At 37.9% G+C, this 14,232-nt stretch overlaps 1 protein-coding gene across 1 annotated transcript; it reads right to left on the bottom strand.

The window, feature by feature from the left end:
• Positions 1-3,165: 3,165 nt before the first annotated feature.
• On the bottom strand, positions 3,166-9,002 carry LOC125179593 (dehydrogenase/reductase SDR family member 4-like). Its single transcript, XM_047885730.1, has 7 exons — positions 8,832-9,002; positions 7,905-8,085; positions 6,022-6,099; positions 4,349-4,504; positions 3,649-3,783; positions 3,414-3,469; positions 3,166-3,280 (listed from the first exon to the last, which is right to left on the bottom strand). Exons 1-7 carry the CDS (start codon positions 8,942-8,944, stop codon positions 3,166-3,168), a joined length of 834 nt encoding a protein of 277 aa, XP_047741686.1. The 5' UTR covers positions 8,945-9,002.
• Between the last annotated feature and the right edge of the window lie 5,230 nt (positions 9,003-14,232).

Below are 14,232 nucleotides of genomic sequence, written 5' to 3'. Positions count from 1 at the left end.
GGATATGTTAGGCTGTGTTCAGTTCGGTTAGGTTAGGTTAGGGTTTCTTGGCTAGGTAAAACTAATGTAAGATTGTTTTAAACACTAATGATACACACAGGAAAAGGCCACAATTGGGGGATTGCTGTGTGTCGTAGGAAATGTGTGGCAAGAAGAAGAAGAGAGAAAAAGAAAAAAAGTAAAAAAAAAGTTTAGCAGCTGATCTGGTTAGATTGGCCCACCCACCTCTGAGTATAATATACCTTTCTCTTCTCCTCTCCAGTGAGTATAGTCCCAAGCGTTTCAGCCTTTCCCAGTAGTTCAGCTAGGTTCAGCTCCCTCATGCCGTTGAGCCTGTACGTGAAGGTCCGCTGCACTGCCTCTAATTTCCGCACCGCACCCGCCTTGAGTGGCGACCAAAGCTGGCAGCAATACTCAAGATTGGGGAGCACGAGGGCTCTGAAGAGTGTAATCATTGGTGCTGCTTCTCTCGTTCGAAATGTCCGCCATATCCACCCCATCCGTTGCCGGCTACACGCGACTATTTCCTCAATGTGGGCATCGAACGTGGCTTCAGTACTCATCAACATCAATCTCGAACTAGTTGCTTCTCCTCAATTTTTGTGCCATCTGATGCCAAGTAGCGATTTGGCATCCCGATCTCTATGCAGACTCTGTATTTCATTACTTCGAACTTGGTGCCGTTGAACTGCATATTCTTCACTATATAGGGCCCAATCGTAGATTGACGATAGATAATCCTGTAATCTCTCGCTGTCTAGGTCATCTGTGATCCTCTCAGCACTCTTGTATCGTCCGCAAATGACGATGTAGATGCGTGGGTGAGTTCCGAGTCTATATCTATTGATATCCGAGTCTATATCATCAAATTGAAGCTGTATCAATTGGTAGCAACTAACAAGGAATAAAGTCATTCAAGGCAAGCGAACAAAAATATGAAAAAGATGAATTACCAAAACAAATAAAACTGTATCAATTTAGGTTAATTTGAAACCAAATGATGATAAGTTATTTACATTTTTATTCAAAAATGCAAAAATTGTCATGAAAATATTTTAAATAATAATAACTCACAAACTTACATCTCATATCCCAACACCTATTACAAATCCAAGGAAGCTTACAACTGAGTTTAATACTTCTGAGAACTCTAATTAAGTTAAACTTTTTCTCCATGATACTAACTTATCTTCAGTATACCGGGCAATCTCTCTTAAATATTAGTGGTTGCAGAGTAGAAACTCCATTTTACTCTCGGTATCCTAACTTAACTGTTTGAGCAGTCAATTTCTAAGAGAAGAGGGATGTTGACGGTTGGCATAGGCTATCGACATAGTGATAAAAACAGAGATTTTCTAGAATGAGTTAATTTTTAATTTATTCTTGTACTCGAGATTTAAGCCAATTTTTAACGCATTTTCTCATTTATGAAAAAAATGCACTATTGTGCTCGCCATGTCCGTCTGTCCGTCCGTCCGTCCGTCTGTCTGTCCGTCCGTCCGTGACTTCATGTTTTCGTCGACGAGAAAATGCGCTCTCTGTCACTCACTGCAGTGAGTACTGAGTTATATTTTTTAATGTATGATAACGCTGGTATTATGCTGCTTTACTGGTCTACTGCATAGTGTCCAATCAAAGACTTTTTGGCGCATTTTCTCATTTATGAAAAAATGCCCTATTATGCTCGTCATGTCCGTCTGTCCGTCCGTGACTTCATGTTTTCGTCGACGAGAAAATGCGCTCTCTGTCACTCACTGCAGTGAGTACTGAGTTATATTTTTTAGACTCTTCCTCAAGTTCATTTTTGATCCCATATATAAGTAGACCAGTAAAAAATCAGGGATACCAGCATTATCATTTACAAAAAATTATTTTAAATCTTGAGGAAGTAAACTCGCTCATGTCCGAGTTTATGAACGCATGTTCTCCCTGCTCCCTCTAATGGCTTATCATCTATTTCTATTCGTCAGAATAACGTCTTTCACAACCAAACTACGTGATATTCTCTAATATCTTAAAATCGCTCTAAGTAATACGTACCTAGAGTTTGTTTAGGGACACCAACATAAGCTTATGCTAAAGCATCACCTTCGACGGCTGCCAATTGCCGCCTACAAGCGTCTGCGTGGGGACCTCATTGAAGTAGACAAGTATACTCACGGTTTATACAAGGTCCCAGAAGGATTACTAGAATTTGAAACGAGAACCAACACCAGGGGCCACGACTCTATACTAAAAAAACTGCGTTGCAACTCATCCACGCCACAACATTTCTTCTCGCTACAAATCACCGACACGTGGAACAGCCTCACCGATTACATCGTTGACGCTCAGAGTATACACGCGTTCAAGAACAGACTAGATAATGCTATGGAAATATATTTTCAAGCTTGAAATGACTAGCACAATATCGAACCCGGTGGAAGTCTAGTAGCTATTTCAAACTATCGCCAGTCTTGAAAAGATCCGGTCAAAGGACATGCTTTTAGATCTGCTGTGAACAAATCACGAAAAGTACAAGAATCGGTGACAGGCCACATCAGGCCTACTCTTCAGCGCCGACATCACTATGTTGTATAGCGGTTTCAGCGTTTATTAGGCCGTAGCCCTGTTGCCGATTCTTCACATTGCAGAACATCCACAACATGGTGCGGTCTTGAACTCGCAACTCATTGCTTCAAATTTTCTTTGCTTGACCGCCCGGCCTCCTTGCCGATTCTGACCAGTAACACAAAGCTGGGATCGACCCCGGACCTTTCTGCTCCAATCTTGGTAATCTGAACTGTCACCACTGGGCCACCCAACCCATCTGTTATATAAATATGTTATGTCACGACCAGAGCTTCCCAAAGCCCGAACGCATGGCTAGACAGCTCCTCTCCTTTCAATACCGCTACCACTGCGAGAGAGCCGCAACCCTATAGTGGTAGTCAGAGTCATAATTATCATGGACGAATTCAGTCCTCCTTCAGCAGAGATACACCTTTTGCGCAGATTTTACATGAATTTTTCCTTAAACTTCCATTCAGGAGAATATTTCGGAGGCTCAGCTTCACACTCTACCATGTCACTCATATTTGTCTTGTAGGAACCTGCCCTGAAGCTATTTCAATGTTGCAGTGTTTGGTTATTCTGGCGATATGTGCAACGATCACTGCCGATCGCCTAAAGCCTGGACTGCATGCCACCGGCAACCCCATAATTTTCCCCTGTAATGTACGACGCGTCGTCCGAGGCCAGGAAGACGGCCAAGCCAGCGACCTCTTCAGGCTCACCAGCCCTACAACAATTCAGATCATTCATTATTTCAATGTTTTGAGAAACTTCTCATGTAATTAATGAAAATTTCACAATTATTGCACGGTTTGAATAGAGGTTAGATATGAGATGGCATTAACAAATTTGGATGTTACCTGTGCATAGGAATGGTTGGAAGAACACCGCTGAAGACTTCATCGTCTGCGTGTAACTAAAAAATACATCAATATTATACATCAATATTATACACAAAACAATTTCTATAAGGATTTTTCATAAGATTGATTACAACAATGGGCCATTATAGTCCTAGACAGTCATCGTTCAAATTAACTCATTCCAAACGTTCGCATCCCCCACCTCCCAAGAAACTTCCTGAGACGCACTCACCACTTCGCCAAAGCGGGTTTTGATGATACCAGGCAAGATACAGTTTGCCCGCACGTTGTCAGGTGCGAGCTGTTGCGCGACCATTTTGCTCATGCTCAGTAAACAGGACTTGCTGACGATGTAGCCGCTCAGTGCCTGTCGATTAGACAAAAAGTCATGCTTTTTTAACTAATGTACGAAACTTTCTAAAAAGCGGCACAAAAAGGGCATCCAATTTGATCATCTCAGTGCAATTTGATATTTTTATTCTCAATTAGCCATATAAATTTCTATGAAAATAGATGTCAATTAAAAGTGTCTTGAACAGTCAAATATAAAACACATTGGGTCCTAGCGGGATTTGGTATGCTTTTGCCCCCAAAACGATCATTGCTCATTATTTTTCCCCCTTTTAATTGTGCACTGATAATTGTATTAGAAATTTTTGTTAATTGCCAAACACGGTGATTAGAAATACAACTGCACCGTTCAGAGTATGGCCAGCAAACGCAAAATAAAGTCTTTGAAATCATTCTAAATGCACCATGACATCTTCGGTGCAAAAATTCTAACAAACTGATAATTTTGACAAGAGATTACAGCCGATAGGGCTGCAAGGGAGCGTTCGGTCGCTATATCTATCTGTATCGCATACTACAGTTCACAGTAGCCCGAAAGGTTGATGTGTCTCCAAACAAAACTCAAGTCCGAACATACGTACACCATAGGGGACGATTGAGCCGAAAGATGCTATGCTCCCAATGTAGATAATGGAACCTTTCTTCTTCTTCTGCATGTGTGGTGCAACTAGCTTTGTCAGCGCCCAATTGCTTTTCACATTTATATCGAAAAGTTTGTCCCACACCGACTCCGAGCACTGCACAGTTAACACAGTTAGCTTTATTTAATTTAAAATTAGTACACTTTTTGACCTTTGTATTGTAATAACTTTTAATTCGAGAATGAGCTCAACTATAAATAAAACGTGTTTAATAAATTTATAGACGTTGAATTTTTTACAAGCTCCTCTTCAACCGTGGAATACTTCATATCTTCTGGTGAGAGGAGTAAATCACATATTAAAAAGAACCATGTGGCTAACGCAGACGAAACCATACTCCTATTAAGTCATATTCAATTAGCTTCACAATTAAAAAGAGACATCAATATTAAAATAGGATGGAAGATAAATAACAACTGAACTGTTTGTTCTGAGATATTTCCTGCCAACAGATTAGCGTGTAAGCAATTTTAGGATCAAAACCATTTATAACGAGAGTATAACAAATTACACTGATAGATCGCGACTGTGCAAAGTCGTGTCGAATGCTACTTTCAAGATTTGACTGAAAGCAATAATTGCCAAAAATCTAAGATTTAGCAATAAATGAAAAGGAAAGTAATTGAGAATTTAGAAAGCATTTTATAGTTATCTTAGTATACAATCAGTGATCCTACAGAGGAAATTTACGTCGCATTGATAGATAAAGCAAAATTTCTTGAAGTGACCCATAAGTTCTTGCTGCGCCGTATATAAATGTTTGCATACGATGATAGTAGTGGCCATCAATACGGATTTCAAGCAATAACCGCCCTACTTGCCGTGTTATTGGGCACTGAATAGGTGCTACTGAAAATTGAGGGCCCAGTTATTCTTTATTCAAAACCAGCGGCATTATAATTTGTGGCGGTTAGATGGAAAAGGCGTAAAGCGCATGATTGGGTTGGTTGTGGGTGTGTGGAGTTTGCTTGGGGGGTTGGGGTAAGAAACCCGTTGGGCTTTGGAAAATTTACATGGAGGGATGATGGGAGGGAGTTGGTTATTTTTAACACTATTCACATTTTTTGAGCACAGATAAACAACTATAAAAATGATGCAAGCATCCATAAATTTGTGCTAGCGGACACTATTCTGGAGTCACTAACGTATCCTGCATATAGTAAACGTCAGTGACTCACTCTCCAGGCTTCCTCTCTAGGTGGTCCATAACTACTACCGCTCTGCATCCCTTTCTCACGACATTCCAGCAGCCATGATCATCTTGTGATATTATCACCAGGGTTGCCAGACGGTCTTTTTTTCCGGACAAATTTCGCGATTTAGTTTTCAATCGCGTTAGCTGGCTAAAATTTAGGATAGGGCATTTCCTAATTAAAAGTAATAATTGGAATTTTTACACCGTAACCTACAAATATACTAGTATATAATGAGTTATAGGCCTTTTTTGGTCTTTTTTGTTCGTGGACTTGGCCGTTTTTTGGACCATTTAGCCACCCTGATTATCACTACCGTACCAAAAGTGTAAGTGTTTGAAAAATGCGAAAATTATTCGAAAATGAACGGAAATTATTATTAATATAAGTTTAAAACTATATGTCAGCTTAATTAATTACGTCGAGCAGCCAGCCTGTGGCCGGGTTCACGCCAGCATTGGTCAATAAGATGTCGACTGTACCCCACTTCGCAACAACCTGCGGATGGAGAAGAAAACAAGTAAAATATTTTTTGGTAATTCCAACGAGTGGAAAAGTGAAGGCTTGCTAGATTTTATAAATAGGCACAGAAATAAAATGATGGGAATTTCTGCGTTTTTAATTTGAGTGTTCAAAGTTTTGTTGACACATCTTTATTGTGCTGTGCATGAGGGTACAAAAAATCTATTGCTATAGGCTTAGATTTAGTGCCGTGTTTTTTGATCAAGTGTCGATTTAAAAGAGAACAGACGATTCCCAATTTTGTCCTTAACAGAAAAGTTTCCTATTGTCTCAAGAAGTTTACATTGAGAAATTGTCTAATCAGTTTGTATTATCAGGTTGCAAGCTTCATTGACGATGAAACACAAAAGCTGGTCTCAAGATAAGATAAATCTCTTATAATGTAAATGAGAATTATGTGGGAAAGTAGAGTAATGTATGGTCTGTTTAGTGAATTATTTTTTTAATTACTCATTTTAGGTCAAAACTGTGCTTACTGGAAAAACACGACTCGTACTCTTCATAATTATAAATTCAATATTTATTATAAAATCGGTGGATAAACTGAAAGCGATGGTTGTTTTAGGACCGATTTAGAAACGAAGTCAATTTATAGGTAATAACAAAATTATGGTGACGATATTGTACAAATAAACATATTAAGTCCCATTTTAGAAAAAAATATTCTCGTACCAAATTTGGCACATGCTCCGACTTCAACAGAGCGAAGGATATATTAATGAACTTATCAATTCTAACTGTATTCGAATGTACATTGTAGTGTGCATGTACAAAATTGTGTTTTAGTATATTCTCTGTAGTTGTACAAGTGTGCATTCATCCCTTCAGTGAGGCTGCACAATGTCGGAGACCATAACCGATTCATTCTGATGAAAAATGGTATCAAGATTTTATTTAATTTCTTGCTGATTTTTTACTGGTTTGGTGAATATCTCATTGACAATTTTAGGAAAGATTTTTCAACATTTGCATTCTACCTCTTGCATATGGTCTTTAAGTCACATTATTACTCAATGTTACTTAGTGTCTTGAGTTTTCTTGCATACTCATTGTACTCAGGTGGTTACTGCAACAGGAAGTTTAAGAGGCGACGTATGTTGAAAATAACCTATTCCTAGCTGCAACCTAGGACACAATTATTTTAAGTTGAGGAAAAGTGTAAATTTATTAGATTTTTGTCAAATTCGGCCATTGATGTCGCATGTACTTTAATGAATTCAATACGTGCCATGATGCCATCCAGAGGCCGCAAGAATACGAAACGAGACACTCGTAGCTGTCTGTCATAGGATCAGAAAGAAAGAACCTAAGGTGGACAGAGTGCGGCTGATTTTTCACATATTGGCCGAGTCCTGGGCTGAACCCGCGTTAAAATTTTGTTCAGGTGAGTATAGGTAATGAGAGTCTTTGAGGCATTTTTTATGATCGATATAAATATTTTTTTTGTATGCGCTCCCAAGACTGAGGAAATATTATCTGGATGTTCTGCTCTCATTGTTGCTATAGGAGCTGAATTAGCGTAAGCAGTGGGCAGACATGCTCAACAATTACTCGCATAAAAAATTGTTTTATCACCAATAAGGATTATAAGGTCTAAGGGGCGTCAGAAAACGCCCCTGAGGTTGTCTTAGTTCGCGCACAAATATTCAAACTTATTATCAATTCAAAAATTTGAACAGTATGCCAACTTGATTGATCAACTTGTGCCTGTTCTTGGGTTTGCCGACATTGCACTGCACGCCAATGATAATCATTTAAACAATAGTAAACAGTTCACTAACCTGATCGATCAAGTTGTGCCTGTCCTCGGGTTTGCCGACATTGCACTGCACGCCAAGCACGTCCTTCAAGCCGAGGTCGTGCATCTCCTGCACGGCGCGCTCCACGTTGTGGCTCCGCCGGCTGCTTACCACCACGCGCGCGCCCTCCTGGCCCTTGCGCTTCGCGATCGCAAGGCCAATCCTATGTATTAAACATGATTTGTGTACGTGGATAACGAATTATAATTTTCCAAATAAATAATAATTTCACAAGCTCAATCGTGAACTGAACTTCGGAGAGATGGCTGGCGAGTTTTTGTTGCGTATCAATGCTACTAGAGATGAGTTATTCCAGCTGATCTCAAACCCGTCCACAGATCGGCTTAGTAATTACTAATTAAAATAAAAATGCTAGCAGAAAGCTTTATGCACATCGAGAAATAATGTTTTTGATTTCTAATTAGTTTATTATGCTAGCATGGCTAGTTTTAGGTAAACATCTGTATGACATAGGAAAATGTTTGAGTCAATGTCAATTAGGTTCTTAACGCCAGGAATAAATGATGTATATTAGAGGCTTCAAAAAGTACAACGTAGAGACGATGCAGAATAAGACAAAAACAAACTAAATTTTTAATGATCTACCGGAGTATGGGAAATGTGAGTGATTTTGAAACTACGAAATCAATGGAGTATAATAATGATACTGACTGTTTAAAATTACACTGACGGTTGAACTAAAGAAACGTTCCGGTGACAAGAAATATAAAAAAAATTCTGCACATTGAGGTCGGCATCAACCCAATTAAGTTATGGTCGTAAAAAATACAATGAAGGACTTTCTCGTGAATCATGAGTTAATCATTCAAATAGATATCCTTATATTAATGTTTTGTTAAAATAAATTACTAATCAATTTTTAGGTTGATTGTGGAGAACATTATTTACCCGTCCGTAGAGCCCGTAATGACGGCCACTTGACCGCTGAGTTTGTTGCTTGCGTGCGACATTTGCCTGCACTGGCGTGCGGAGGCGAGGGCTGATCTGCTTGAAGCAAACATCTTTGTGGTGTGTAAAGAGCTTTAGAATCTGTCAAATATCTCTAAAATGTATCTGCAATGGAGTAATCGAACGAAATTACTATTAAAATAATAATGCACATTTTAAAAATTACTTTTTAAAGACAACACTTCTAAAGAATCCAGTGTCTCCAATGTTACAGATTCTGTACCATGAATTTCTCAATTTGTTTTCGAATATTAAAAAATTAATTTTTCAATTATTTAATATATATATATTTTTTTTAAAAATTATTTATTCCGTCAATTGATTCATGCATTGCCTCCGATTTCACACAAAAATTTCCGATCAATTGGACAGGTAAAAGTGTGTCCTATATCAGTTATAAGATTTATAGCTGACAAAATTATTTTTTCATTTTTTTAATATTGAACTTTTTTTATTTTTAAAATAATTTATTTTGTCATTTGATTTATGCATTGTCTCCAACTTTACGCAAGTGTGCAAAATTTCAGATTGATAGGATAAGTAGAAGTTTGTTAAATTTCGATTATAAGATTTGTAGCAGATAGACAGACAAACAAGAAGTGAAGTTAAAGAGAAGTGTTGTAATTACGAATGGATTGTGGAGTTCCGAGTTTTCAAATAGGTCTCGTCATTAAAGTACATGCTGGGGAAGAAAGAAAAAAGCTGAAATGATCAAAATAAATGCTTTAGCTTGTGGATCGTAGCAAGTCGCAATATTACCATACCATATTCTAATAAATTATAGGTGCTTCGACTTGCAGCACCTCAAATCATGAAATAACTTACAACCTTTGATAATATTCCAAACTCATTACTCAGAAGAACATAGGAAAAATTAAACCCATAATTTATAAGCCAAGAAAACGCAAGGTAAATTCTCTACATTCTCTTGAGACACCAGCTCCATAATTGGTTCAAAAATTAAAGTATATGAGTGCAATCAACTATAAAATCTGAAACACGAAAGATATGGCGAATTTAATTTACGTTTTCTTTGCATTAATATTCTTGGTGATCATGCGAATTAAACTGACAAATGATATAAGTAATTATGTATGAAAAAGTATGTTCTGAGAGCAGTACCATGGCACAGCGCTAGTCGATGCTGGTCGACTAACCAGTGGACTATCGTTCGACCATTTAGTACCTATATAGTAGATGGCCTCGGCATGGCTGGCGACAATGCTTCCAGGCAAACGAACGTTGATTGCTCTTATCTTGAACTCGTTCAACGTCTACTCTCTCCCAAGTCACCTAATAGTGCTATTTTCAAATTTAGTCGGAAGATAAATGCGGTGTTAATGTAAACGACGACGATTGTTTTTAACATAGATAAGAGCTTTTACGAAAACACCCGTGAAACATCTCTTCTCATAAAGATAAGAAACTTCACCAAACTATTTGAATATTTTTTATAATAAGACTACTCTATCAATTAAAAAAAAGCTCAAACATAATGAGTCTTATTTATAGACTTTTATCTGCAACTCACGAACAAGTGGTCCTATCACACGTTTCGGTTTTGCCTTAAAACATATAATAATTCGAACGTTAAATAATTATATGGTAGCGCAGCTTTACAAAGCAGCTGACACTCGAGAGCAGCATGACTTGCCACAAGATTACGAGTCACGATGACCATTCAGGCCCTTGACGTACTTTGATAACGTAATAATTCAGGCAAGTTCGATTAAAGCACAGTATTTTCAATTCATCTGACGTGCTTTGAACGATTCTTGAAACCCGCCCTTATTAAGAAGACTAGAATGAATATAATGTTGATTTGAACATGCTTCATTCAAAATTTGAGGATGCTATTCATGTTCAATTATGAACATTTTTTTTAATTTTCATTGTATATGAGAAAAACAAATCATGTCTGTGCGCATTCTTTCTCTATTACATAAACATTAAATATTTCTTTTGCCAACACATAATCATTTACATTCATTCTCCTGAAGCTTTGAATACACAAAATTTATAAATTTTATTCGCTTCAAATTTTATTTACATCATATGAAGCCTATAAATATAGGTGTTTACAGCCACCTCTTTAATTGTCCAAATGTCCACAGCCACCGCTCAGCGTGCTCATCACTAATCAAGTTATGCGTGCTCATAAAATCATGACACCAGCTCACCGCCCAAAGAAAAATGCCTGAGCGGGATTAACCTAAATCTCATTGGCTGCGGGATGGTGGAGATGTGGGGCAAGTGTGCAGGTATGGCTTGTGAGTCGTGGCAGCGTTAGTAGGTCAAGCCAGAATGGGCCAGGCCGGATCCTGTCTGGTCGGATGCAGAACTACTTCTCAGCGAGCAGGCTAAAATATTTGCTGGAAACCCTATTATTTATTGGCCACTATTATCTTTGTGTGTTTTCTGGTCGGAATTATTGTTCCAGCGTATCATGTAGCTTCCAGATCACTTGGAAAAAATATAGCATGTAGTATGTAGCATGTAGTATTTATTATTACAATGTAGTAATAAACGGTGCACTCGACAAGTTGTTTAGGTACTGCTCGAAAACGGATATGCTATCTTATATCGCATCAGTACCTATTGAATTAACGTCATGGAACACTGTTGTTCGATGAACAACTGCCGCGGTGGAGACCACATCCGCTGTAGAGCGGAAAAACGTCGATATATGATCACCGCACTCAGTAGCGACCACAGTACCAGTTTGGGGGTCTGACGGACGGACAGACGGACAGACAGACAGACGGACATGGCGAGCACAATAGTGCATTTTTTCCATAAATGAGAAAATGCGCTAAAAAGTGACATAAACATAGTAGAATCAGCGCAATGCATAATTTGAATAGATAAAATGAAAGGAATAATGTCCATTCGATAGTAAAATTTAGTCGTCAGTGCCGCGGGTAATGATTTTGTCTGGATAAGTCATATTATTGATTAAATTTAGCCTAAAATTTTATTCTCTGACGACAAGCTCTGAGTCTTAATGTAGTTATTGCATGAGGAGGCTGGGCGTTGGCTCCAGAGCTTATTGGAGAGTTACATTTGTGTGCCACGGAAACGTCCTCACGAACTTGAGACAAGGATATTTATCATTTTACAGACTAACTTTTTCTTTATCGATTTGCTCAATACACTTTTACAAGATCTACAATTATCTTAGAAAATAGCAAATATTTGCAATGATTATTTATGATTGGCATTTTGATTAGGCTTCTACATGAGAGTTACCATTTTTATGAATTTATAAACATTTTAAAAGTGAGTGCGCAGGCGAATCGCTGCTGAAACTTCGCGTGGGAGTTCGCTGAAGTGTCGATTCGGGATAGTTCAACCATGCATTACCGTCTGTCTTGTCCACAGCCACTTACGAAGTTACGGCACGCGGCTGGCTCCACCTAAACACCTTTTGTGTGGATGTAATACTCCGTGTGGAGGCAGTACCTAAATAACTATGAAACAATCTTACAGTTTTCAGGAGTTATTTTCACTTATCAATATTTCGTGTTAAATCATGTTCAAGTGTATCACACACTTATTTTTACCACAATTTCTGGATTCAATGCTTCCTAGGTATATGACCTAGGTATTATAACTAGAAAATGAACGTTGTCACCTTCTAAACGTCGTTGATAAATTAAAATTACTTCCTTGAACCTGAATTTTAATCTACCAACGTCATCTGAAGAATATTGTTCGATCCTGGAAATTTAAATCAATTAATTCTCTGGTCATTAAACCACATATATAATATAAAACGCATGAAATGAAATTTGCTACATATGTAACTAAAGAAAACAATTTCAATAGAACTATTAATATCTATTCAATCTTGCGATGAATGTTATGGTATATCCTTGAAATTCTGATTCAGTTGCTCAGGAGTCGATAGGCGGTATTACGGTAATCGTAGTAAACCCTAACTTACGTTTGTACGATGTACGGTTGTATATATACCTACTCGGGCTATATGGACTAGTTTTCACCTGGGGCCGTATTATCAAAACTTTGTAAGTACGCAAAATCGACTTACGAGTGGCGTTGCTATGACAACGTAATACTAGAGGTGGTATTATATAAANGCGTACGAAAGTTTTGATAATGCCAAAATTAGGGTGTATTTACGTACCACAGAACTTTTTTGTCGTAAGTACAAAAAGTTACGAAGCTTTTATAATCCGGCCCCAGTGCTCCTATAAGAATAACTATATATACCTACTATACGTCAGCGTTGCCAGATGGTATATTTCTATACCAAGTTTCACAAATCTGGTATTTTAGAAGGTGTCTGGTATGAATATTTTAGATCTGGTATATTGGTATATTTACCTAAATCTGGTATTTTCTGGCTTATTGCAAATTTGCTGCATTAAGTTCCACCCAGGAAGTTAGAAGTTTATCCAGCGTAGGTGTGGATTATATAGATTACCTTCAGAGCGGCGCGACTAGAGGTTTCGCGCCATTTTTTGACCCGCAAGTTTACCGCATGTTGAAATAACCCCAATCTAATTGTTAACATTTAACAAAAGTGCTTAGTATAATATAAGTACGAGGGTGATGATCCTTCATTGATTACTGGGGCCGGATTATAAAAGCTTCGTAACTTTTTGTACTTACGACAAAAAAGTTCTGTGGTACGTAAATACACCCTAATTTTGGCATTATCATCATCGTTGAAGCTCCGAGTATGAACATCTTCAAAAACAGACTAGACGAAGCTATGCAGGAGCATATGTTCAGTCTTAAAATGCCTAGCAAATTACGGCGCAGGCAATAAGTCCAGCAGCTATCTCAATCAATCGTCAGTTATGGAAAGATCGGGTTCCAAAGGCCGGATCCCTTGTGAATCAAGTCACGAAAAGTTCAAGAATCGGCAACAGGCCATGGGCCTATGTCTTCAACGCCGACACTTCTATTCTATTCTATTCTATCTGCTATCACAGTTTACGGAATTAAGCCTGCAGGATAACAACAACAGCTCATGATAATTCGATTAGTGAACAATAAATGTGGAACAGTGGATGGAAATCATGGAATAGGAGTCATTACAAATAAATAATGAACTGTTAAGTGTTAATTGAATTTAAAAATAGTGTCGTGTTATTGTTAAATGTTAATAGTTTTTATGATAATTCAATTATTTAGAAAAATATACCTACATATGTTAACACTTACTCATTGCAAAAAAAATTCATCCACTTGAGCTTAATGTACTGTCAGAAGTCAGACTAAATAAACAATTTCAGATAATAAAACACATTTTCACAAGTTGGAGCTGCTTTGAGATTTGACACATACCTATCTATCCTAATTGGCTTATTAA

The sequence above is a fragment of the Hyalella azteca genome, unplaced genomic scaffold (genome assembly GCF_000764305.2).
Source record: "Hyalella azteca isolate HAZT.00-mixed unplaced genomic scaffold, Hazt_2.0.2 contig2924, whole genome shotgun sequence".
Classification (NCBI taxonomy): Eukaryota; Metazoa; Arthropoda; class Malacostraca; order Amphipoda; family Hyalellidae; genus Hyalella; species Hyalella azteca.
The sequence above is the reverse complement of the archived record's forward strand: the minus strand, read 5'-3'. Positions and strand labels throughout refer to the sequence as shown.